The 25,360-nt window shown below is 35.5% G+C and overlaps 1 protein-coding gene across 5 annotated transcripts in view; it reads left to right on the top strand.

Annotated features, from left to right (window-relative positions):
* DICER1 (dicer 1, ribonuclease III) overlaps window positions 1–25,360 on the top strand; it is an 81,949-nt gene that overhangs the window by 15,314 nt on the left and 41,275 nt on the right. For 3 of the 5 annotated variants that reach the window (XM_051806427.1, XM_051806428.1, XM_051806424.1), the window contains 15 exons: window positions 2,120–2,185; window positions 3,085–3,185; window positions 7,309–7,461; window positions 9,577–9,769; window positions 10,666–10,828; window positions 11,239–11,369; window positions 12,450–12,584; window positions 13,370–13,530; window positions 14,804–14,972; window positions 16,980–17,452; window positions 21,128–21,260; window positions 22,174–22,416; window positions 22,511–22,665; window positions 24,063–24,195; window positions 24,655–24,730. In XM_051806427.1, coding sequence (XP_051662387.1) covers window positions 9,626–9,769; window positions 10,666–10,828; window positions 11,239–11,369; window positions 12,450–12,584; window positions 13,370–13,530; window positions 14,804–14,972; window positions 16,980–17,452; window positions 21,128–21,260; window positions 22,174–22,416; window positions 22,511–22,665; window positions 24,063–24,195; window positions 24,655–24,730 — 2,116 coding nt within the window. In that variant the 5' untranslated portion in view covers window positions 2,120–2,185; window positions 3,085–3,185; window positions 7,309–7,461; window positions 9,577–9,625. The remainder of the gene's footprint in view (window positions 1–2,119; window positions 2,186–3,084; window positions 3,186–7,308; window positions 7,462–9,576; window positions 9,770–10,665; window positions 10,829–11,238; window positions 11,370–12,449; window positions 12,585–13,369; window positions 13,531–14,803; window positions 14,973–16,979; window positions 17,453–21,127; window positions 21,261–22,173; window positions 22,417–22,510; window positions 22,666–24,062; window positions 24,196–24,654; window positions 24,731–25,360) is intronic. The other 2 variants (XM_051806429.1, XM_051806425.1) reach the window with 1 other exon arrangement.

Raw genomic sequence — 25,360 nt, forward strand, 5'->3', positions numbered from 1 at the left:
ATTTTCAAGTTGTTAACAGTTTAAGTAATGATTTATTTGATGGAGAGAATTGGATATTCAAGCGCAAGAACTTTGATAATCTGTGTTTCAGATTCAGTCAGTTGCTTATAGTGTTACAGCAGGTCTTTTACTCTAAATTTTAGTCATCCTTTTTTGATAGCAAGTTGGACATCATATGAATGTGATTATTTTCAAGGGCTGAATTCCAAACCCATGAAATAAAAATAAAACCCGTTGATTTGTTTGTATCCTCTGGTATATTCGGCTACCTGGTTTTTGCATTAGCAAGTGTTTCAGTAGCAAATAGCCAAGATACTTGAAGATCTTGGCTGAGGTTTGCAGAAGTAACTCGTGGTTTGCTTGCAGGTTTTTAGAGTGCTGGAGATTTGCAGAAGTACCTGCTGTGTCACTTCCTGGATGCTTCTCTTGATGTCTTTATAGGAACCGATTTTTTTTTCATGTTGGTGCTTTTTTCTTCGAGTATTTGTTGTGTTTGTGGTGTGTCTTGGAGTTAAGACTCTCCAAGTAGCTCGTTGTCTTGGAACTCTCACGTTCTACCCGTTGAAAAAATATGTGAATTTTGAGCTCTTAGAAGAAAATGTAACATTAAAAAAAAAAAAGGGTAGCATTGCTGTTTGATAGCACACATTGACATTGCTAAAAAATAAGTTTCTAAAATGTAATTATGTAATTGATTTTTCCTTTTTGTCCCTTTTGCTTGTTTTTAACAAGATGCCTGGACACTACGGAGCAAAATTTTTTATATAAATTAATTTTTCTTTTTAATGTGGTAAAAGCAGCCTTGCCGGCTGGGGCTCCAGCGTGTGGGCTGTTGAGTGCTGGGCTGTCCCCAGGGCCATCCCGGCGGCAGGTGCCCGCGGCCGGCAGCGGGAAGGATCGGGAAGGATCGGCCACACCGCACCAGGCTTTGTCTGAGCGGGTGCACCAAGGCCATTTAGATGCTAATGCGATACACGCTCGCTGTTTTGTACTAGACCTTGACTGCATCTCAGGAATGCGGCCTGTCTGGTTTTGGGTTGGCATTCAAAGGGCCCACTGTAATTCCCGCCTGCCGATCGATTGATTAAAGCCGCGGTCTTCTGGCTCTCGGCTTTGATGTGCCAAAGGAAGCGGTTTGGGTTGGTGGAGAATTACATACGTTTTGGTTTTCCAGATCTTACCTACTGATCTGGGTGCTTTGTGTTTGCCATCTGCGATTAGGCAGTAAAGTAAATTTACTCTGTGAAGCCACACATGGCATTAGCTTTACTGGCAAGGGTTGAGCCTTTTTTTCTGTTCGTGTTTGCTTTATGCTGGGGTAGCCAAATGCTATATTGTTCCTTTTAGCTTTTCTTGCAAATACAGTGGGGAGTATATTTCTGTATTTTTACCGTGGATGTGGCAGTTTTCTGTTATTAGGTTATTTTCTGGTTGAATGGAATACATATTTTCGTTCATGTTTAGAGGCAGTGAATAAATGAATAACCTAGGCATAACAGGAACATGTTATAATAAATCTAAGTTCTACTTACTGCATCCTAGCAGTAATTTGCTGTATTTTGTCGTGAAAAAAGGATATATTTATGTATGCTGCAAACAAGAATTTAAAATGTAGCCCTGGGAATAAAATTTTTGTAGGTCTATTTTATACATGAATGCAGTATTCATCAGATTTTCTGTGCTGCACTCCTTTTGTATTCTTGTTGTAAAATAAAACAATAACTGTTTATTTTGTTTTCTGGAAAAACATAGATTTTTTCAGAATTTTCTTTTAAGTGTGTTGAATGATAATTTTCTTGTAGATTTCTTTACTGTATTAGGTGAAATATGTAGAGGGAGCACAGGGGAGGAAAGCTGTAAATCTATTTGGCCTCAGCTAGCAATTACTTCAGCAGATAAAACAAAACATGCAAATATCTCCTGAGCACTTGAGGCTGATCTTTCAGACGCTGTCTGTATCCCTAGCCAGAAAAGGACATATGATAATTAGATTTTGAAGGACCATGTGTTCTTGCTACAGAGCTAAATATTAAAATGCAAGAAAGCAGACTACCACATGGCACAATTGATTTTTATGGCAGTTCATGTTAAAATGCTCTCTCTTTATATTGCCTTTTAGGTTACCTAGGGTGAAACAAAATTACAGCCTTGGAGACTCTGGAAAAGCTCAGCATCAGCATTTGAGGTAAAAATGAACATACTGAAGTAATCTTGGGAGTGTCCTCCTTGTTAACTTTGTGGAACTGATTGGAGTAGAAATTTTCATCAAGATCCATTTTGCATTTAAGTTTTCAGTATTGATTTAAAAATTTTCTCTTTTCAGATCTGGGGAAACTCATACTTTTAGATGTATATATTGTGTAAATTTTTTATTTTAGATTTTTAAGAACACTTTGGATCTGCATATATATGGTATTTTTGCTTTAAATTATATTTTTATATTACATGTAAAAATATATTTATTTGACTAATGTATGTAGAAATTCACTGTCATGAATGACTGTCTTTCAGAGTTTTATGTCTAAATCACCATCTTAAATGCACAATGTTTTTACTTTTACTAAATAAACATGTGCTAATGTAATAGGAAGAAATGGTTGTTGCTTTTTCATGAGTTGACTGTACTACTTGCAGCTACAAATTGAAATAATTTAAGGAAGTTTGAATTCTGATTTAATTTTTTTTAATGTTTAGCTCAAGTGAAATCAAAGTGCATGTGCATGGAAAAAGCAGTACAATTTTACAGACCATAGTAATGAACACTCTACTACTGTATTTCTCATATGAACCTGTTATTAATAATAGTAACCTGTAAATAGGATTAGGGAAGTACATGCACATTTAAGCTACCAAAAATTATCTTCTATATCACTCTTTTTTAAATTTTAGTTTCTAGTAGAAAACTAAAACAATTCATGTTCAAAGTGAACTTAAATAATTCATTTCTGTCAGCCAATTGTAGTGTTGGCTCAACACATTTAAATGTTTGTATGCAACTGAATTACCACAATTAACCCTGCTGTCATAGTTCCCTTTTCAAATAATTTTTATAGTTCATAGTTCTTTGTTGTTGTTGTTTTTAAGAGCCGAAGCTTGCAAATTATGTGATTAATCTACAAGCTGATATCATGATGTCAAAATGCAGTTCAGGAAGCATAAACACAGAGGCTGCGGAAATTAAAACGGTAAGACTGTGCTTTGTAGTGTGCAAGAAGCAGGTTTTGATGTATCACTGCTCTGTCTTCTATTTTGTATTTAAAGCTACTTCAGAACCATAGATTAATGTAACTTCTGTGTGAGGTTACAGAAATTTACTGTGAGTTTCCTTGGAAAGAATAATGAAAGTAGCTACTTCATTTTATCCAGTAGCATAGATAAAGATGTTTGTCATGAAACACATGCTGTGATATTTCTTCTGAAGCTGAATATGATTAGAAATCTATTCAGTTTTTTAAAAGGATGTCTGGGCGTTTAGGTATTTCTTATGGATTTTATATTCCAATATGGTTGTGTTGGTGAATACAATCACTTAAAAAAAAAAAAAGGGTGAGGAGAGGGGTGATACAAAAGGTTAGAGTTATAATTGGATTTATATGTTGTTCCCAGTAGGAGATAGAAGGGAGATGGTGAGGAAAGAAAATGACAAATTGTTAATATCTTAGTTTCAAAAGTATGCTTCAGTTAGAATTATGAATTTGTCAAAAATATGAAAAGAGGCTTTCCAATTAAAGCTACACAGCAGAAAAATGGACCTGTGGTTTGAAAATGTAGAGTAGACAGAAATGTATCTAGTTTCCTGTTCTAGCTATTCCTCACTTTGCCTCATGTCTTAGGTACCATTTACTTCATGTTTTATGTTTTGTCCTCTGTGTTAAGGAGGTAAAAGAAGAGGAGTCTACACCCCTGATTAGGCAACTGCATAGTTAGGATTGTTGCACAGGGCTTTATACACAGTGTTTTAAAAAATGAAAGTTTGTTCCAGAATCTGGCTGCATGTCTATATTCTTTAAAGGAGAATGTTTATTCTCAATGCCTCATGCACTGGTGTCACTACAGCCCTGATTTTTGTTTTCACTTTGCACTGCTTTACTGGTAAATGCCCTCCAGCCCGTGTGTGTTATGCTGATAAATAGTGCTGTAATTCTTGTAATTCTTTTGCCATAGAGACTGTTCCAGTGTACAACAGCTGTGCTGCTGTTGTGTGAACGGTGTCTTGTTGGTAGAGCCAGACTAATTGCAACAGAAAGTGTTTATTGGGCTTTTTGCATCAAATCCAGGTTTAGTCATACTGGTGACTGAACACTAGATGAAGGACTTAAGAGTTTATGCAGTTTTCTGAGTCTGCAAAGCGTCATGTTATATTCCATTTCTCTCCTGTAAACAGACGTTTAGGGGGAGCGTGCCAGGAATTCCAGCTGTTAACTGTTGTATTGCTTGTAGAAATGCTTCGGAAGCAGCCCATCCAAATGTAGAGCCTCAATGTAATCTTTATTAATAAGCTCTTTAATGAAACTTTCCTGAACAACAGAAAGCAGACTTTACTGCTTTGGTATACCTTGGGTAGGCTATTAGAGGCCAGTGTTCTGCTTGTGCTGTTAGACAGTTCTGTACCAGAAAAATAGAACAAATAAAATTCTTCTAGTTCAAAATAACCTTTCACAATGAATATTGATGATTGAGCTAGTGAAACCAGGGAAGATGGTCCTTACAGGAATACTTACATTTGAACTTTGTTTGTCCTTCTTGAAAGGGAACACATCTGAAATACCTTTTTTTTTTTTAAGAATATTGTAAGACCAAGTATAAAAATTGCTGTTAGATGATGCACATGATAAAGATCTTTGAAGGATAAGAGATAAGGAGTGTCTTCTACATCTGCATTCTGTGTTAAAGGCAGCATAATGTAAGAAATTTCTGATTAATCTTATTGAATAATATTATTTGTCAGTTGTTTGATGTTTGAGTTTTGGGCCTTTTTTTTCCAAATAAAACTGGGGGTGTTTGGTTTGGGATTTTTAAGTTCTCATAAGAGAACTGAAATGACGGGAATAATATTCAAAAAATATACTTTTGTGACGTTTTTGGAATATCACAGCAAAAGTCAAATCCTTTTAAAAAGTGTACTTTTAAAGGAGGTTTAAAAACCAGACAGTGTAGAAATCTGCAACCTCACCTGGGCAAAAACAGTTCTTGCCACTGAATTCTTACAGTGTACGTTGATGTGGAACACACTCGGTGGCACTATTTACATTTTGTAAATGAACATTTACATTAATTTTGTACTATGTATTTTATATTTGTAATATTTTGCATTTTTCTTTCTACTTGGTTCTCCCTTACCCAAGTAAGAATTCTATTTGTTAGAAAATTCAGCAAGTTAATGTTTCATGTAGCACTTGAATGTAGAAATTGCTATTAAGAAATTGCTTTCAGACTTTTTAGGTGTTCATGTAAGAGAATATGATTCTATTAATTTTTTTTATAGTTGTGGTTTATTTCCTTTAGAATAAGTGAATTATTTTTACCTCTTGAGGCTTTTTTGGCTGATGCTGAAAGTGTTTTTAGAGAATAATTTAGACATTCCTGGAAAAGACGAAAACCTAAAGCATTGGAAATAATTTCTGTATCATGAGAATTATATTGGGCACAAATTAACAAATCAGTGTAGAAAGCAAATGAAATACATTGCATATGGCAGTAAGCACTTCTTAACTTGGTATGAATATAACACAAACTATACATGCAAATGGTGGTAAAAACTTGAAAGATGCATCCCTGCGACTCTGGTCTCTTCTCTGTCTACTTCAGTGTCATTCCATAAATGTTTTAAACTGTCCTCTGAGCAGAACTAGATCCAGGATGGATTATTCTGAGTGAGAGCCCTGGCTGGTGTGGCTTGTATTCCTTAGTGCAGCAAACCTTGAATTTTTGTGCACCAAGGGTGGCTTCAACTTGGATACAGTCATGTGGCTGAAAAACCTACACATATAGTTCTAGAATTATTGAAGGCTGGAAGAAACTGCTGTTACATGTTATTGACTGTTCATTCCCAACCTTGAATACCCTTCTGAAATAAAGTTCTTTAAAGGGGTTAGTTCTAGCTTTGCAGTTCACTGTCTGTTCACGTAAATGTGCATTAAAGTAAGGACATCAAGTTGTTAATTCTGCTCTTTAAACTGTCAAGATTGATGGTCACTGTTATTTTAGTAGAACAGATAAGCTTGGGCACTGTGCTGCCTTATCAAGTTTCTGTAACTGTCTAAAGCTCCTGTAACTAGTCTAAAGCCCCAGGAAGCAAGATTTGTTTCAGGTGTTTCTCCCTCCAAATTCAACTTCAGCAAGTTCTTACAGTTTCTTATTCTATTAATTTTCAAAATAATGTAGTGGACAAAGATGGAACATCATAGCAAGTATATTTATTACTCAAAGCTGGCTGAGCAGGACTAGTTTGTGTTTTTTTTTCTGCTTTACTATTAGCTAGTTTCAGTTAGCTCATGTTCAGTCGATCTCTGTCCACAGATTCGGAACACATGTACTTACATCTCAGATGTTTTCAATTTAAAATCTGTTCTTCAAGTAGATGTGTTTTTTTGCTTTTTATTTGTAGATGGTCCTGTAGTATTTTTCTTTTATTGAAGAACTTGATATTCTTCCTTGCTATTGAAATAGAAACTTAGAATGATACAATTATTGGCTTACTCCCATAATAATGTTGACATTGATCTTGTCAGATCTTATATACTTCCAATACAAATCATAGAAATGAAGACCAGGACTAGGGAAGTTTATTACAGCAGAAAGTAACAGTGATGGTTTAGGGAGGATAACTTTTTTTCTTTACCTGAATTAGCTCAAATTCCTTCCCACTATATGATATTTCAAGTGTGTTCAGCCTTATGTGAGCTCAGCTCTGCTATGGTTACAGTGGCCTGCAATGCTGTTATGAATGTGCGTCTACTTCTTCCTTTGCACTTCAAAAGTTCTTTCGAGAATGCTTTTTTGATTGTACTTTGGGGCAGGTCTTTCATGAAAGTACACAGAAACCAAAATTGTAGTTTAGAGTATATGTTGTTTCACAGCTTTTCCAGATCAAGCTGGAACTGTAGGTAAGTCTAAATTCCCTTGCTTCTTGCAGCAGGGTAGCTAACCTGGTATCACTGTTATGAAATGTGTAGCAAAGGAGATAGAATTATTTGTCATATTGGATCCTATGTTGTTTTTTATTAGCAGCCTTTCAAAATAAGGTTGGTTTTCTTCTCTTAATTCCCTCCTGGTGATGTTATAGAGCTGTTTTATATGTTCTCAAAGTTGTAGTTACCATTTGAAAAAGAAACACAACATAGGTGGAACAGTAAACAAAGAAGAGGTGCTGCTCATCTAAAGTGATTTATAAAACTGAAGTGACTGGGCTTACATAGAAGAATGATTGAGGAAACAGCTTCAGCTTTTACTATGGAAAAGGTTTGTTGGTTTTTTTTTCCCCTGGTCCCTTCTAGAAATTATTATGACACTGATGAGGCCTCTTTTTAAACAAATCAAACATTAGGGTTTTCTTCACAAGTTGCTTATGTAATTAGAGAAGCATACTTGAGACCATTTCAATGAAATATTGTAATCATGATAAACACAAGAGAGGGGTTGGTACTAGATGATCTTTAAATTCTCTTCCAACCCAAACCATTCTATGATTCTAAGGATTTTTTTTAATGTGTTATCAACTAGTGCTAAACTCATTGGAATATGAAAAGAGAAGCTAGATATATTAAAGGAGAGCTTTGTCTATAAGCTTGGAGAAGGAGGTGTTGGGGATGACACACCTTTCCCTACATTTTCTCCCTTCTTCCCTGCTCTCATACATCTAAGCTGTCGATTCATAAAAAAGCTTCTCTAAGGGTTTAGCAGTGCCCAGAATTTCTCAATGCTTTCTACTAGTGGCTGGGGAAGATTGTGTATCATGCTGCTGTCCTTGCCACGTGACTGATTTAAGCTGATCAGTCACACATTGATTAACATGAAGTACACTTGGTGTGAGAATGCTCAGTAGATCAGAATGTCAGGGATGATCAGATTGCTACATGAAACTGTATAACAAATAAACTGTTCTGTGATAATGTATCTCTCCTACCTGTTGTCTCCCATGACCCAGAACTTTGGAGTCCCAGTGGAGGAACAGCCACGAAACCACTAGTTCCAAAGAGGGAATGAACCAGAACATCTTTAGTTGTGCCAGATTAGAACACTCTATAAAGTTACTTGTTGAATTATTAGAACAGAACCTGTGTGCGTGTGTATGCATTTTTTGAAATGTATAGAAACAATCTGAAAATCTGCAGGAGTCTTTTTTTTTTTTTTTTTTGTATTACAACTGAAATGAATAAATGACATGTTACTTATTTTATGATGTGTGTAGGCTGTGTTGTTTTCTGTTTGCAGCTAAATAAAGCAATAGCATATTGATTGATTTTATCTGTTTAGGTAATCTGAAATATTCAGGCTGAAATGGTAGCTTAGGTTACAGGACTGAAAAAGTAAATGAAAAGGTTTGCATAAGTTTGGAGATTGATTCCAAAGCAACTGAAAAAAAACCCTAAGAAATTACATTTACCTTTTTCAGTAAGTAGCTTTTGCTACTGAATGTTTGTTTTCAAAAGATAAATAATTCTTTATGATGGAACTTGATGTATAATGTTAGTTCACCTTAACCACAATGTCCTTCTGGGCTTTCTCTGACACTTTGGAAAGAAATGAGACAAAGCTTTATCTCTTGTTTTTTACCTTGATGATTCCTAACAAGTAGCAAATTTTTTTAAGCCCCTCTGGTGATGACGACTTCATAGCCTTAGTAGGAAAGTGTTTTCCAATGCATAATTGCCATGAAGTTCTGAATGCTTTGTTTGTTTATCAATTAGGGTATCTTTCAGGAAATTGGTGGTTAACCTGATATGGATCCAGGTCTCCATTAGTCCTTATCGGAGTCATCAGCAATTATTTATAATGCTTCTGCCAGTTCCTTAAAAAGATAACCTTATCAGGATGTGTTATTTGAAAATACTGAAGTTCTTGTGTAGTTTCTGTTCTTTTCCTGCCAGTTAGAATAAAATTCGTGTTTGCGTGCGTGTAAAGGCTTTAACTGGTCACAGGGACTTTTTGGTTGGAAAGAAAAATGGAAAATCTGATACTTATGCCTATGCTGTAGAAAATCAATGTTTTTCTTTCCTGAAGTAAAGCTAAGACAACTTTCCTTTTAAAAATTTTTTGTTCAAGATATTTTAAATGAGATTGTGAGAACATAAATGGAACTTTATATTAAAATGTATGTGTGTAAATCCAAATGCTTGGAATGAACTTTGCCCTGTAAAGTACGGCTTCTTTTGAATTTCTGTTGTACTTTGTTAAACACACATCTTCAACTGGAAGAGTGCCTGTAAATTTAAAATCAATGTTTTCTGCTGAAAATCGTGTGAAAAGAAGAACTTTGGTTAGTAAAATCAAGTAATGTCCTTTTCTTATAATAAATTTTCTCTTCTTTTTTGAGATTGCAACTGTATCTAATGCTGTTTCTTTTTCTTCTTATAGTAGGCTGGGCTGGAACAAAAATGCAATGAAAGAAACACTGGATGAATGAATGAAAAGCCCTGCTTTGCAATCCCTCAGCATGGCGGGACTGCAGCTCATGACCCCTGCTTCCTCCCCAATGGGTCCATTTTTTGGACTACCATGGCAACAAGAAGCAATTCATGATAACATTTACACGCCAAGAAAATATCAGGTACTAGTGATAGTACTAATAGAGTAATGTTAAAAAAAAGTACAATTAAATCCATTAATTTAATGGAAAAAGAGCCAGAACAGGTGGAGAATGTGCAGTGTTGCACACTGCCTAAGCATGTCTCTCTCAACTCCACGTGTTGGGAGTTAATTCTTTAGTTTGACTTTGCTCTACATTTGTTATATTCCCATTCCCTCTTCTCAGTTTTCTTTAATGAGCAGACAACATTTAAGCTGAGTATTCTCCTGCTCTCTGCAGAACGCTGTTACGGACAAATAGAGTAAACTGTGACTCTCAACTGTATGCACACATCATGTCTCCTTCCCCCATCTTATGTCTTGTATGTAGTAAATTTTGATTTTTGGTTTACAGACAGGTCAAAGTAGCTCTGTAAAGTCAGAAACCTCTTCAGGTTACCTTGTTTTTCACTTCAACATAAACTGTTTCTGAATTCTAGAGTTTCACTGTAGACGTGCCCGAAAGCCAGCATTTTGTTAGTATTACTGAGGAGCTTCAATCACCCTGAGCTAGTGTACTTGCTTATTTGGCTGCATTGGTATATGCAATTAGATTGAAAAGCTGTAGCTTCTTCACACAATGTATCTAGTAGCAGAATCATCTATTAAAAAGATAGAAAGCTACCTGAGAACAAATTGTGACACTGAAGGATTTTAGATTTAGAAGCTGGACTATATATAGTGTGTTAATATTTTTTAAAGATTGTAACAGTACATTGTTATGAAAGAGAAATGTTAATTCTGTGGCAGTGTAAAGATCTCAGGATCAAGGTACTACTGACTTGTCTATAGTTTGTTTATTTATTACTTGTGTTATTTTTTTGTCAACTTTTTCACTGCATTGCTGCAAGTAAGGACATTATTATTTTTTAAACCTAGGTTGAACTGCTTGAAGCAGCTTTGGATCATAATACAATAGTCTGCTTAAACACTGGCTCAGGGAAGACTTTTATTGCAGTACTACTCACTAAAGAGCTGTCCTATCAGATCAGGGGAGATTTCAACAAAAATGGAAAAAGAACTGTGTTCTTGGTCAACTCTGGTAAGACAAAAAGTTCCTAAACACACTGCTAGTATTTCCATGGAATATTCTGGAACAGATGTTGTCTGATAGCTAAGGTGGGAGAAACTTTTGCATAAAGTCTTCAACAGCAAGGATGTGATACCTTTAATCTTTTGTTTATAATCACTTTAATATAAACTTTTAATATATATTGCATGTTTTGTTTGCTAGTTTAAAGTTTAGACATTGAATCTGAAGTGCAATTTAGTTACTGATCTGTTTCCTTGATGTGGTTTTGCATAAAGACAGTTGCCATGTACACCTGGTTTAACATTAGTCTAAGCTAAAGATCCTGTTATAAAACCTAGTGCTAGGTAATATGACAGACATCTTGAAAATCAGTGTATGGAAAGACCTTTATGTGAATGAGATTTATTTTTTTTCTTAAGCAAATCAAGTTGCTCAACAAGTGTCAGCTGTCAGGACACATTCAGACCTTAAAGTGGGAGAGTATTCAAGTTTAGAGATAACTGAATCATGGACAAAAGAGAAGTGGAGTCAGGAATTCTCTAAGCATCAGGTAATGTATTAAGTATAAACTATAAGCTAAATGTACAGTGGATTAGGCTGGGTCAGAATTGATTTCTTCCAATTATACGTTCAGTTTTTTCTAAAAGAAATGCAGCATATTGGTACTATTTGTGTATTAATTTTGAGACAAAACATGTAGGCATTATGAGGTTGCTTTTAAAAAGCTGTCCTTTTAGTCTTTTGTTTTCAGTCTCCTGGACTTGTAGTTCATGATAATGATTTAAGAAGATATTTTGAGTGTGCATGCTTTACCTTAAATGCCATTAAAATTTTGTTAAATATTAGGTTAAAAGTATGATAAAATTGAATGTTCTCTGGGGGTGCAGAACATTGACATTTTATTCCTGCTTTTTTAAGTACACTATTTCTGTGTACTTGTCTTTATAGATGGAAAATCATTAGCTTTAATGTAACAATTTCCTTGGTGGTTCTTTTTTTTCATTTTTTTTTTAAGGTGACCTACGTATCTTGCAGGAATGCAAATATTTCTAATTTCTGGATTTTTCTCTCTGGCAGTTAATAGTGGTCTATGAAATATGTCTGAGTAACTCTGACAGGAGAAAGTGGAGTTCAAAGTTAGTGTAAAACTTGTGCATAATTCTATCAAAATTTTTATCTGTGTCAGTGTACAAGAAATAAGTTTTGCTTTTAAAAGAATTGCGATAACATCCTGGTTTTGTTACAGCTGCAAATGGTTGGAGGCTTATGAAGAGCTGTCTTTCTTGCCAGAGACATGATGATGGGACACATAAAGGACACTAACTTATGAATTTAATGATATTTGTTCTGTGTAGTCTGGCTGCTGGTGTTGATATTGTCTATTGTATTGTTTTTTCTAGGCATGTGAATATATATGATCTATATATATAAACCCCTTCAGACAGATTATTCTCTCCTGTAGAGAATGTTTTATTCTCTTTTGTCCTTACCTGGTGTAGGTAGATGAGTAGGGATTGATATTTGCTAATGTTGTGTAACAAGACCTGCAGAAGGCTTTCCTCCTTCACCTTGGTCTAAGACAGCTGATACTTTTCTTGTACTGACACGTGGTTTTTTCCTTTCAATCTAGGTTCTGGTTATGACATGTCACGTTGCTTTGACTGTTCTGAGAAATGAGTATTTATCCCTGTCTAATATTAACCTTCTGGTGTTTGATGAGTGCCATCTTGCAATCCAGGATCATCCGTACCGTGAAATTATGAAGGTGGGCTTCCATTGCTTGAATGTTTTAATACTTGGTTGAGAAGGAGAAGTCGGTGGGAGGGCTGGGGAATTGGGAAACATTTAAGGCAACTTTTTCTACCAAGGAAAAATATTAGTGGAACCATATCTTAGCATGTTCTGGTACTGTGAAATTACTGCAATGAGTTAAGACTTCAGCGATATTAAAAGATAGAAAAATAATGTATTTACTGTATTTTATGGTGAGGATTAAAGAAAAATCTGGCATTAACAGTGAAGCTAAATTTATGGAATTAGGGGAATTTTTTTAATTCATTTATAAAATATTTGCGTTTGGGAATGGTATGTACTAATCAATTTTTATTATTTCTAAAATACTGATTTCTAGAGGTGTTTCTAGGACTTTTTCCAGAATATTTTTGGCTCCATGTGGTATTTGGCTTATAAGTGTAAGGCATAATAAATGTATTTTCAAATCTCTCTTCAAGTGCATGTGCGTTTTCATATGGTGTGGAAGTATGATATATATTGTGTCACAAGAATATTTTGTATAATGCTAAGTGTTTTTATTTTTTTTCTACATTGTAAATATTTACCTTTAAATATGATGGCTGTTAAATATTGTTCAGTTTTTAGTTTAACTTCCAGTCAGCAGAAGAGAAAATATTAATTCGAGGTTTGGTTCCTTTTGCAGCACCTGGTATTGAAATAAAAATTTCCAGCCTAAGCATCTTAAGTTTGCAGTTTGCTAACTTGATAGTAGGTTTTCAGGATAACTGTCCTAAGGAATTCGATTTTACTTCACAGATCTGTGAGGATTATCCATCATGTCCACGAATTTTGGGATTAACAGCTTCCATTTTAAATGGGAAATGTGATCCTGCTGAGTTAGAGGAGAAGATCCAGAAACTGGAGAAAATTTTAAAGAGCAATGCTGAAACTGCAACTGATTTGGTGGTCTTAGACAGGTGTGTTCTATAATTAGAGCTGTTAAATTGATGCTTGCATATTCATTTTGGAATAAACCAGTAGTCTTTTAAATTTTAGAAAAGTTTGTGTGTATGTGATGCCACTACTTCTATTTAGGGCAGAGATGGAATGTTCAATGGCTTTTTGAGTACAAAGGCTGATTGGCCTTGATATTCAGAGATTTTCTGTAGTTGTTAAAAAAAAACAAACCCAAAAAAAGTCAAAAAAGACATCAAAACAACTGAAAAGAACCTCAAGGAAAAAAAAACCAACCCAAAGCAACCAAAAAAACCCCAACACACCACCAACCTTAAAAATTCACATTCCATTAAACATTTCTGAACTTGCAAAATGCACTCTTATGTTTGGAGTGTAACTGGTTCATGTCCAGTGTATGCCATAATGTTTCTATTTAGCAAAATGTTGCAACATCCACAGTACAATATGTTCTTAATATGGAGAAGTTGCCTTTTTTTCTTTTTTTTTCTTTTTTTTTTTTTCCCTGAATGAGTAGCCTGGATTTTAAGGGCTGATGAGAGGAAGTGGTAAATACTTAAGTAGCAGAGGAAGTGAGTTACAGAATCTAGAATCCTGTGAATGTTATTTAAAATAAAGGTAGTGATAGTGTAATGACTTTTTGTAGGGGAAAATTAGGGTGAAGTGATTTCTATGTGTCTTATTTTCTTGCACCAGCTGTACTGCATTGTTGAGTTTCAGACAAAGTTTTTAAAGTGGTTTTTTCATGTTCTGGAACAGATGTGTGTGTGTGAATGTTTTAAATGCATTTTTCTGAACTTGTGTGAACCATTAGCTTTTAAGAAAATTTCACTGCTATTCAAGAGTATTTTACTTGTGTAAACATAGATATATAGACATAAATTTACAGTATGTGGATTGGTTTTGTTTTGCATATGAAGAGAGTACACTTTGGAAAAACAAATGAAGATGGTGGTCAAGGAAATTCAGTTTATTTTGCCTTGAATTCTGCAATATTTGAAATGAGGATAGCAATATTAACCTCCTTTTTAGGAGTGTATTAGGACGAACAGTATTTTAGAATGAAGTAGTTCAATATTTGGGGTGGTGGAGGTTTTTCTCTACTAAAGTATTTAGCTGTATAACTACTAATCATTAGTAATTCATGGTGGGGAAAGAAATGCTCTTGAATACATGTCATGTTGCTGTTGTATTTGATGTATAACCTTAAGAGCGTGAAAAAGCTGTGACTTTCAGAAGCTGTGTTTATTTAACTTGTTCTTTGCCCTCATTAAGATATGCTTCTCAGCCATGTGAGATTGTTGTAGACTGTGGACCATATACTGACAAAAGTGGATTGTATGGAAGATTATTAAAGGAATTGGATGAAGCACTTGCTTTTTTAAATGACTGCAACATATCTGTACATTCAAAAGAAAGAGATTCTACCTTAATTTCTAAGCAGGTAAGGATATCAAGCTATGTGAGAAACCTGGGGAATAGGAATCTTACAACTGTTTTTCTTTGCCATGTATGTTACATTACTGAAACCTCCTAACCCACGCATCCTAGACTGTCTGAGCCAAAAGACTTCTGATTGTTGGATTCTCTAACAGTGCAGGTCTTTTCATAAATGAGTGGGACTTGAATGTTAGCCATTGATTAGAACTTCATCTGGTTTGAGATTCAGATTTGCTTAAAGCACTGAAACAATTCTGCACCCTGATGTTGTGGGTCCTCATCTCTGAAGTCAAAAATTTGAGATCTTCACAATCTCCTTTGACCTCTGAATAATTCAGTATAGGAGAGGAAATAATGCCTAAGGAAATATATCGACTGTGCCCAGTTGTATTAAGAGTTGATAGGAAGAATTCAGGCAAAAATTTCAACCATAGATGTAGTGTCTTCAGTTTATCTTAGAACAACGCTGGACTAGTGCCACACCTCTGGGATGGAATTTGAATCTCAAACTTGCCCCTGGCTTTCTCTGTGTTTGCCCCTATGTTGTCATGCCAGATGGCAGAGTATAATCCAAAAGGTGTGGTGTATTGAGCAGGGACCTGTCATGCCTGGGGTCCACTCATGGTTCTTTTCCCCCACTTGGGCTTTGTGGTTTGGAATTGCTTCCCAAGTTACACCTATGTAGGTGTATAAGTCTTTGAAGAAGAAGTCACTAGTGAGTCACATTCCCATAATAGTACATGAGAAAAGTGGAAAATGTATTTTTTTCTTCAGCCAAAAGTATTCCAGTTTCCTTTAACATTCTTGGAAACTGAGGACTTTGATGCTGGTCCATAAAATACTATTTCAACCAGAGGGAAAGATGGTACATAAGGCAGCCTAGCACAGCTGCGTGGGAAATGGAAGTCCTGATTACTTTTGTGCTAAACTTAAAATGTATTAGGCTAAAATATATAAGGAATTCTGGCTGAAGGCAGTCTCCATGACTTGCAGAGTCCAGGAGAGTGGATTAGCTGATAGATTTCTAAAGCTTAACCCTCTGTGCTTGTTTTCTGATCCAGTAGCTCTCCTAGAAGATGGAGGCATCCATATTAGGAAAAAGAAATGAGTTTCAGCCTGAGGTGCTTTTTGTCTTGGCACTGGAGAGTATCCAGCCTCTATATGTAGTTGCAATTAGTTTAGATAATTTTGCCTTTAAGTCCTACAGCTAACAGACTTCACAGAGGATAGTGTAAAGATGATAGCCAGTTCTTTGCTTTGTCACTGAAGGGAGGAAGAAAGGAAAATTAAAGCAGCAACTATCATCTTGACTGTTACAGTTGAATTTTAGTTCTTCTGTTGTAATATAGGACATCCAAATGAATCTTTTAAAAAGACCATCAGATAAGATGATGGTACTCAAGTGCCTATGCTGTTTTCTCTGAATAGGGTATAGTTCTCTCTTTTTCCTATTCCACTCGCACACAAACCACTGTGTTTTGTTTTTCCTTTGAAAGGGTAGACTTGCTAAGGCCAGTGTTCAACTCTCTGGTTATATACTTTTGAAACCCTGCCAGCTATCAGTAACAAATAAAGTAAAAATGCCCAGTAAAGTGTTTATTTTATAAGTTCTGTGTTATATATAAAGGATAAGAATTTCTACTTTGTTTATCTAGCTGCCTGAAGAAGTATTCTTCTTATTAGTATAATTATCTTAGGGTAAATTTCAAATTACAGTTCCACAAAATCGCAAAATATTGACTAAGCTTGGGGTTTTCTTGAGATTCAGAAATGTACAGAGTTTGAAGTTGATTGATGGTAATTTAAGAGGAAGGGGGAACTTGCTCCATTAGAAACACCAAAGTTCCCAAGGTCATGTAAATAACAAAAGCAGACTTCTGCATATTTTTATAACAAAACAATTGTCATAATTGTTACAAAGATTGTGCTATAAGAGAAAAAAGCCCCTAGTCTTAAATGAATAGTTCATGAATGCACTCTTTGAACTGATATTTGAATTCATTTGTTGTAGATATTGTCAGACTGTCGAGCTGTGTTGGTTGTTCTGGGACCCTGGTGTGCAGATAAGGTAGCTGGGATGATGGTGAGAGAGCTGCAGAAGTATATCAAACATGAACAAGAGGAGCTGCACAGGAAATTTTTATTGTTTACAGACACTTTCCTAAGGAAAATACATGCACTCTGTGAAGAGCACTTCTCGCCTGCCTCACTTGACCTGAAATTTGTGACCCCAAAAGTAATAAAGCTGCTTGAAATCTTGCGCAAATACAAACCATATGAACGGCAGCAGTTTGAAAGTGTTGAATGGTATAACAATAGGAACCAGGATAATTATGTATCTTGGAGTGATTCTGAAGATGATGATGAGGATGAAGAAATTGAGGAGAAAGAGAAGCCAGAGACTAATTTCCCATCTCCCTTTACTAATATTTTATGTGGAATTATTTTTGTGGAAAGAAGATACACAGCGGTTGTTCTAAATAGGTAAAGCTTTTTATTTTTAAAAAAAAATATTCTGAAGAAAAAAGGCAGAATCAGCTGCCAGGATAATATCATGAATATGTAGGGGATTATCTTGTATTTTCAGAACTCTATCTATAAAGTTGGTTTAGGAGATCATTCTGGATCTATGTAAAGCAGGTGGAGTGGATGGGAAGAGCATGTGTCTTTGAAAATTGTACTCAAGGGCTTGTTTCAAACCTGAGTTTGTAATTTCATTCCTTTAGATGGCAAAATGTGAAATACTGTATGGAACCTCTAAAATAGGCATATACTGTTCTGTCTTAATCAGTCTTTAAATTTATATTTGCAATGGATGTTGGAAACTTCTCTAGCTTACTGAGTGTAATACTTCTGGAAATTTTACCATTACCCTACTAAATCATAGTATTATATGATCCAAGTCTACAGAAAACCAAATTCACCCTTTCACAAATATCTCTTAAGATTTACCAGTACTGCTTTCAGAGTTGGTGTTTGTAAAATGCCTATTCAGTCAAATACTGAGTGCTTTCTTACAGTCTCCACCAAGAAAAATATGAACCTGTGAATATTTGCCAATTTGCAGTACTCTAGTTCCTTATCACTTCGTGTTCCTGAATGTGCTTCGTGTTAGTTATATATGACACTTAATTGTTAAATGCTGTTTGCCACAAACTATGAATTACGTGATTTATTCCTCTATCCTGATTTTGTTTTTCAGTAGGTTTCTCAGATAGTGTAATAAATGTCCTGTGTGAGGTGTTCCTTGCGTTCTGGATACCTCTGAATCTGACCCCTGCGTTGATACATTTTTGCCCAAGTCAGTAGTTTGAATGAATAACATACTCTTGGATCTGCCAACTTGCCTATGTGCGTTTTCTCCACTTTATCTTTTCTCTTTGTCTTTTTTTACATTTTCAAGTATGTTCACATGAATCTGCAAATATGAGGCAAACTAAGCTGTTCAGTGAAATGAACATATTCTGTTAATAACTCCTGAAGAAATAACATTAACAGAATCTGATAACATTTTTGCTGAGCTGAAATGAGTATTTCATTGCCCTGCATGGAATGAACAGAACTGGGAAAACTTTATTCTTCTCTGTTAAGTTATGAATATGATTTAAATCATATTGGTTTTCCACTGTATGTTCTTGTAGACAGTGATTTATACACTATACAGTATCCTAACTGCTGTTGAACCTGACAGAATATGATGTCTAGATAAAATAGGTAACCAAATGCTGACATTTTTAACCTCACCTTGGGTTGAGGTTATTGGCTGCAAAATATAAAACTGTATGTAACTTTTTGTCCCCTTCTCAAAGCTAGCTACCAGACTCTCAAAATGCTCCTTCACCTCATGTAGTACATGAGCTCAGAATACATGGTTGACCATCAGACCCGAGCTGTTGGAATTAAGACTGGAAGCCTTCAGTGGAGAACCTCACTATAGGCTTATTTGAGTGGAGTGGATTTAGTTCGGGGCCTCTGCTGATGATAATTAATATATAGGGGAAAGATTGCTTCCCAAATGAGACAGTCATGAGTGTTTGAATTAGTGTATCACAACTACTTCAGCTTCCAGTAATCCAATATGGATCATTCAATAGAACTAAGTTAGAAATAGAACTTTTCTTAAAATGTATTTACTGTGGTAGTATTTAGAGATTAGAATACCATTTTATTAAATCCATGATGACTGAGGAAAGACAAGATTCATGGTGTGTATTTGTACTTTCTGGGTCTTTGACTATTATTACACTCAACTAATGGAGTGGCTCAGTTATTGTTTAATTTGATGCATACAGTTGAGTTCTGGTGCCTGTACACTCCTTTTCAGAAGAGAAGACATTTTCTAAAGCCTGGTTTCCTTCCATTTGCATTGCTGTACCTCTCAACTCCCTTAGGGAGAGGTTGGAAAGCAGAAGTTCTTGTATCTATTTGAAGAACAGTACCTGTTACCTACCACACATACTTATTTAATCTCAAGGTTGAAGTCTTGAATGTATCTCAGGAACTTGCCAAAGATGTGCACAGTGAAATGTTTATTCAGATGTTTTTAATTGTCCATTTCTATAACAAATGAAATTAAGTAAGAATGTTTGAGATGCTTAGTAGGTAATCAATCTATATGACCTGACAGAAATACCATATGAAAAAAGAAATAATAAAAATCCCAGGATCTCTGGCCAGTTATTAACCCATACTTAGTATGTCTTTCTCAAGAGCCTAGAGACTGGACAGAGAAATGTAACTCTATTTAACCTTGAACTAACAAATCACATTTGCATTTTAGCACAGGATGATCCTTATAGTCTATTTCCAGAAGAATGCCGAGCTATTTGCCACTTTTCCATCTTCTTGCCTATACTCCCTTTCCATTCCAGTTTTAACAGATGGCAAAGGGAGGAAGTCTTCAAGGTGTTTTATGTTCCCATAGATTTTGTTAGAAATAGGGACCAGGAAAGGGGGCAAGACTTCAGTAGTTTTTCAAGGGTAGAAAGAGCAGGGAGAACTTTGCCATTTTCCATCTGGTTTGGCAGCAGCTCACTGGGCAGATGGTAGGCATGTAGCTGGGGACTGGCACAGCACCCATCTACTTGTATATGAGACAGAACTGCTAGGGATTTATCTGGGAAAGATTGGAATTGCTGTTGGAGGTGTACAGAGGCAGAGTGTTCTTTGGCTCTGAGGAGCACCTGACAATGGACACGATGCATGTGCTGTTGAGCAAATTAGTACTGCAATGGCTAGAGTGAGACATGCAAGGGCTCTAATTCTTGGATATTTTTATTTGGATCTGCTGCTCAAAAGCCTGTTATAGTTGAGAAGTCCCAGATTCCGTCCATCCTGAAAACTGATCAACTACTGTTGCTACAGTGTACTTAGTTTGATTGCACATGGTAATGGTGGTTTTAAATCCATAAATGTCTCATTCTAGATTTAGCGCATTATTTGTACAAGCAATCTTCTACCTTGTCTTTGAAATCAGAACACTGCAGAAGGCAGTCTTTCCTGCTTCTGTAACCTAAAGAATAAAGTGAGGGTAAATAAATTGAGAGCATGGATGCTTCTCACATCCCTGTTCAGTATTGCTTTTAAAGCATTGGATTAAATTCTCTGAGTTAATGTCACAATTAGTGAATTTCTCACTGGGTAGGCTGATCATTGCTCTTTAGAAAAACAGGTCAGTATTTTGTCACCAGTATACTTGAACAGGATATATCTTCTAATATTAAGTAGAATTGCAATATTATGTTTTAACCTAAAATTTAATATCTTACACTGAGGAAACATACTTTGTTGAGGAAGCAGTTACAGGTCTGTCTTCTAAAATCAAGCACAGTTAACAGAAAAAGAGAGAAACAAAAGCAGTTGTAAGTAGGGTGCTTTATCAGCAGGGAGCCTTAGAGTAATAGATTGGTTTAAAAATATCTAGTTTTACTGTGATGGGTCTGAAATGTGTGTGATGCAGGGCCACTCATGCTGTATAGGTATGCAGTCTGTCTTGTGTTAATCTTACAGAGCTTTTTGAGAAGACTGCAGTAAGTTTGTGTTAGCATGGCTTAATTGTCATGCTTCCACTTTTTCTTTTAATGTAGGTCTTAAAAACCTTAACATTTTCTTCCATTTTCTGGGTTGTGTGACTTCTAAAAACACGTGTAATATTTTTAGGTTGATAAAAGAAGCTGGCAAGCAAGATCCAGAACTGGCTTACATCAGTAGCAATTTTATAACTGGACATGGCATTGGCAAGAACCAGCCTCGTAACAAGCAGATGGAAGTAGAATTTAGAAAACAGGAAGAGGTAACTTCAAGAAAAAAAATTTAAATTAGCAGTACCTTCAGAACTTTTTGTGTGTGTGTGTGTGTGTGTCTTTAAAAAGCAAAAAAAGCCAACAGGCAGAATCTGGGGCAAAGTCATGGGAAGTTCAGGGAATAGCTTTGGTTTAACAAATATGCACACTTATTGGAGATACAGATGTTGTTCATAAAAAAAGTAACAACGTGTTTAGAGATGTTGGTATGTCATGTTACACAAACAGAAATTAAAACTTCACGTAAAATCATGTTTGTGTCTAGTCAGATCTAATTTTTCCACATTTGTGTAAGTGGTAATATAGTAATACTGTAAAGAAAATTAAGGTTGCTGACATATTGCAGTAGTTAAACTGGTTTTAATATTTATCTATTATAAAAGTGAATTTCGTAAATCATTAAATGATATAAATATTAATAAACCCCACGATTTTTAAATCAGTTAAAGCTCATCCCAACTGGGTTGTCCTCCTTAGTATTATTTCATATATAGTATAAATATCAGAAGTGCCAGCTCTAGAATATGCTCTATCCCTGAAGATGCTTCAACCTCAGAATGTTTGGGAAAAGATGCTGTCCTGAAAGCAGCTTTTTTTTCCCTTTTGTACCACAACTGAAAAATTGTAAATAAATAGGGGGAATCCTCTCCATTGCTAGTGGCTATATTAGCTTCTTAGACTCATATGATTCCACATATCAGATTTGATTCCTAGAAATCTACTGGTTCTGTTAAATAGTCTTGTATTCCTGAAAAGATTTTGTAATAGTTTTGCATTTGCATATTTAGAAATATTTTTGGAGTGTCTGACCATCTCACCTTTTTCTTATTGCCTTTTGTTGAATCTCATGATGGAAACAGATCTTGGACTAATTTCCCAAATTTATCTTCATTACTTTTGCAGGTTCTTAGAAAATTTCGAGCACATGAAACCAACCTCCTTATTGCTACTAGTATTGTAGAAGAGGGTGTTGACATACCAAAATGCAACTTGGTGGTGCGTTTTGATTTGCCCACGGAGTACCGCTCCTATGTGCAGTCAAAAGGAAGAGCCAGAGCACCAATTTCCAATTACATTATGTTAGCAGATACAGACAAAATCAGAAGTTTTGAAGAAGATCTTAAGACATATAAAGCAATTGAGAAGGTATGAGGGCAGATGAATGGGCCTGGTCTGGTTAAATGTTTCATAGTACTTTTTAAGGGAAAAATTTCTCATGTTCTGTTCTTGAAATGTTAAGATCCTCAGAAACAAATGCTCAAAATCTGTTGATACCAATGAAACAGAAACTGAACCCATTGTTGATGATGATGATGTATTTCCACCCTACGTATTGAGACCAGATGAAAACAGTCCAAGAGTTACTATTAACACTGCTATTGGACACATAAATAGGTAAGAGGCATATTTAATTTTTACTTCATGTGTTTGAATAAAATGTTTCTTAATCTGTCTCACAACATGAAAGCATAGGCTGAGGCATTTTACACATTTCGTCTTAGGCCTCTTGACAGGATATGCTCTCCCAAAGAAAGTGGTCACAGCAATTTGAAGGCATTATTTGCTATTTTTATCTTTATCCTACCAGAGGTTCTAGCACTGATAGTAACTGTAGTGATAATGATTCCTGTTTAATAAAAAGCTTCCCTGAAAACATAGTTTCAAAATGGGTAGTAAGATTGGTTTTTTTGCTTGTCAAGCTAGTTTTGAAACTAAATAAATAAAAGAACTGTTGAAACTGTAGTTAAATCTTCCAATTCTAATATTCACATTTGTAATAGCAGTCTGTTGTCATCTTTAAAAACCAAATCACGGTAATAAAGGTGAACATAATAAAAGTCCACAAGACAGGATGGTATGCTTTCAGGGGAGCTGGTCAAGTATCAAGTTTGTAAGGCTAAGACAATTAGAGGAGGTTCTTAGTGACAGGAAGATGTAGATGTTATTAATACTTCAAAAAAAAAGGCAAGTAAGAAGATCCAGGGAGCTATGGACTGGTCAATGTAACCATAGTCATATGGAATAATATGGACCAAGTCCTCATCACAGCAGTTTCTAGGCATGTAAAGAAAATGGGGTTGGCAGAAACCAACCAAGCTTTGCTGGGGGCAGTTTTTGACCAACCAGACTTCTTATCTCCAGTGTGGTTGATTATGAGAAGCCCTGAATGTCATTTACTTAAGTAAAGCTTCTGATGCAATTGCCGAAGTGCCTTAGTAGCTAAATTCTTGAGATGCAGACCATTTTGATTGACTGCCTGGTAAATAAAGCCTGTCAAAAGCAGTCACATTTGAAGGGTGAATGGTAGATAGTAGATGGTTCAAAGGCTGTCTGGCAGCTGGTTATATGTGGCATTTCTCCTCTATTTTTAAGAGGTTCAGCATAGTTTAACATCAGCGTGTTTGCATTTAATACTAAGTTGGGAGAGAGGGAAGTGAATACAAGGGAGGAAGGGCTACTGTTCAGAGGGAAAACCATGACAAATAGGAGGAATAAGGCAATAGAAAAATCAGGAGACAATGCAAAACCTGGGACCTGAGATGAGATAGACCTGTGCATCATTACAACCCTGGAATGACCTTGCTGTGGAGACCTGGTGTATATTAAAGGAATTGGAGGTCTTCTGCTCAGTAGTTAGTTGAATATTTGTCAGCAGTGTACCTTTGCAGTGGCCAGTATGGCCTGAAATCATCTTCTGTAGCATCCACACCAGTAAGGCAAGGTTCCACTGAAATGTGTTTAGACTTCAATTTGCAGGTTTTGATGATCTGTAAAATGTTTTGTCAACTTAGGTACTGCGCTAGATTACCAAGTGATCCATTTACACACCTAGCTCCCAAGTGTAAAACCCGGGAACTACCTGACCATACGTTTTACTCTACTCTCTACCTGCCAATCAACTCACCTCTTCGAGCTTCAATTGTTGTAGGTATTTGGGGAAGAAAAAGCATGGAAATAAGCAAATATATTGGTCTAAGAACTGGTCTGTGCTGTTTCTAGAATTAGTATCATAGTTGTTAATGAAAATTTTTTCCGTATTGTGCTCTGTAACTGTATTTAGGTCACTGTTTATTTCTATTATAATCCCTTTTCCATCAGTTACTGTTTATGCCAAAGGCAAAAATATTTAGATATTCTTCCAGGGCCTTGTTGTTTCACACATTTGTCCTGTATTGTTTTTGATTGAAAGTATGTTGAGTTCTTGTAACTTTGGTTTTTGTGGAAAAACAGCGTAATCCTGAATATCTTCATAAAACTGTCATCAATGCATTTCTTTAAAAAAACTTTGCTTACCTAATATGCTTGTGTGAAACTAATTAAACAAGTATGGTAAGTAACGTGCTAATCAACCAAAGTTTTGATGAAGTATTTAAATGTTTATAGGGTCCTCCAATGAGTTGTGCAAGACTGGCTGAGAGAGTTGTAGCTCTTATTTGCTGTGAAAAACTGCACAAAATTGGTAAGAACTGAAAAAGCAACCTCTTTGGTAAAGTATGTTTTATAGTTGAGAAATTGCATACGGTGTAGATGATATATATGATGATATATGGTATATACATGTATTTCTGCTGTAGCCATCTATTGTAACTTTCCTTTGCTTGCCTTGTTTTGTAATATGATCATGTACTTATCAATTTAGTTTAGATCTTATAAGCTACAGTTAAATTTTCCAGGGAAATCTTGTTATATAACCTATTTTGTCTTAAACAACAAAAACAATATTAGTGCAAGAGACACAGATTTTGCTACTGAATATACTTATTAAAAGGGAAAAGAGTCTTGTTCTGTAGAAGATATTGATTATAGGTCAGAAACTATATCCTGCCGCCAAAATATAACTTGCCTTTTAAAGTGAATTCTGACAAATTAAAAGATATAATACACAATCCTATATTTATTGTTTTCTCTACTGTATCATAAGTCATGTTCCAAAAAAAGTACATTGAGGGACTACTTCAGCTCTCTTGTCTCTAGTAAGTATAATGGAGCGTGTTCTTTGCTGTGTAACATTTTGAAGAGAATTCCATGTTATGAGTTTTTTGATGAAGTACAGAAGTATTTCTGTATCTTTTAAGTAAAAAAATTTGTG

The sequence above is a fragment of the Manacus candei genome, unplaced genomic scaffold (assembly GCF_025592945.1).
Source record: "Manacus candei isolate 608988 ecotype Guabito, Panama unplaced genomic scaffold, ASM2559294v1 h1tg000067l, whole genome shotgun sequence".
Classification (NCBI taxonomy): Eukaryota; Metazoa; Chordata; class Aves; order Passeriformes; family Pipridae; genus Manacus; species Manacus candei.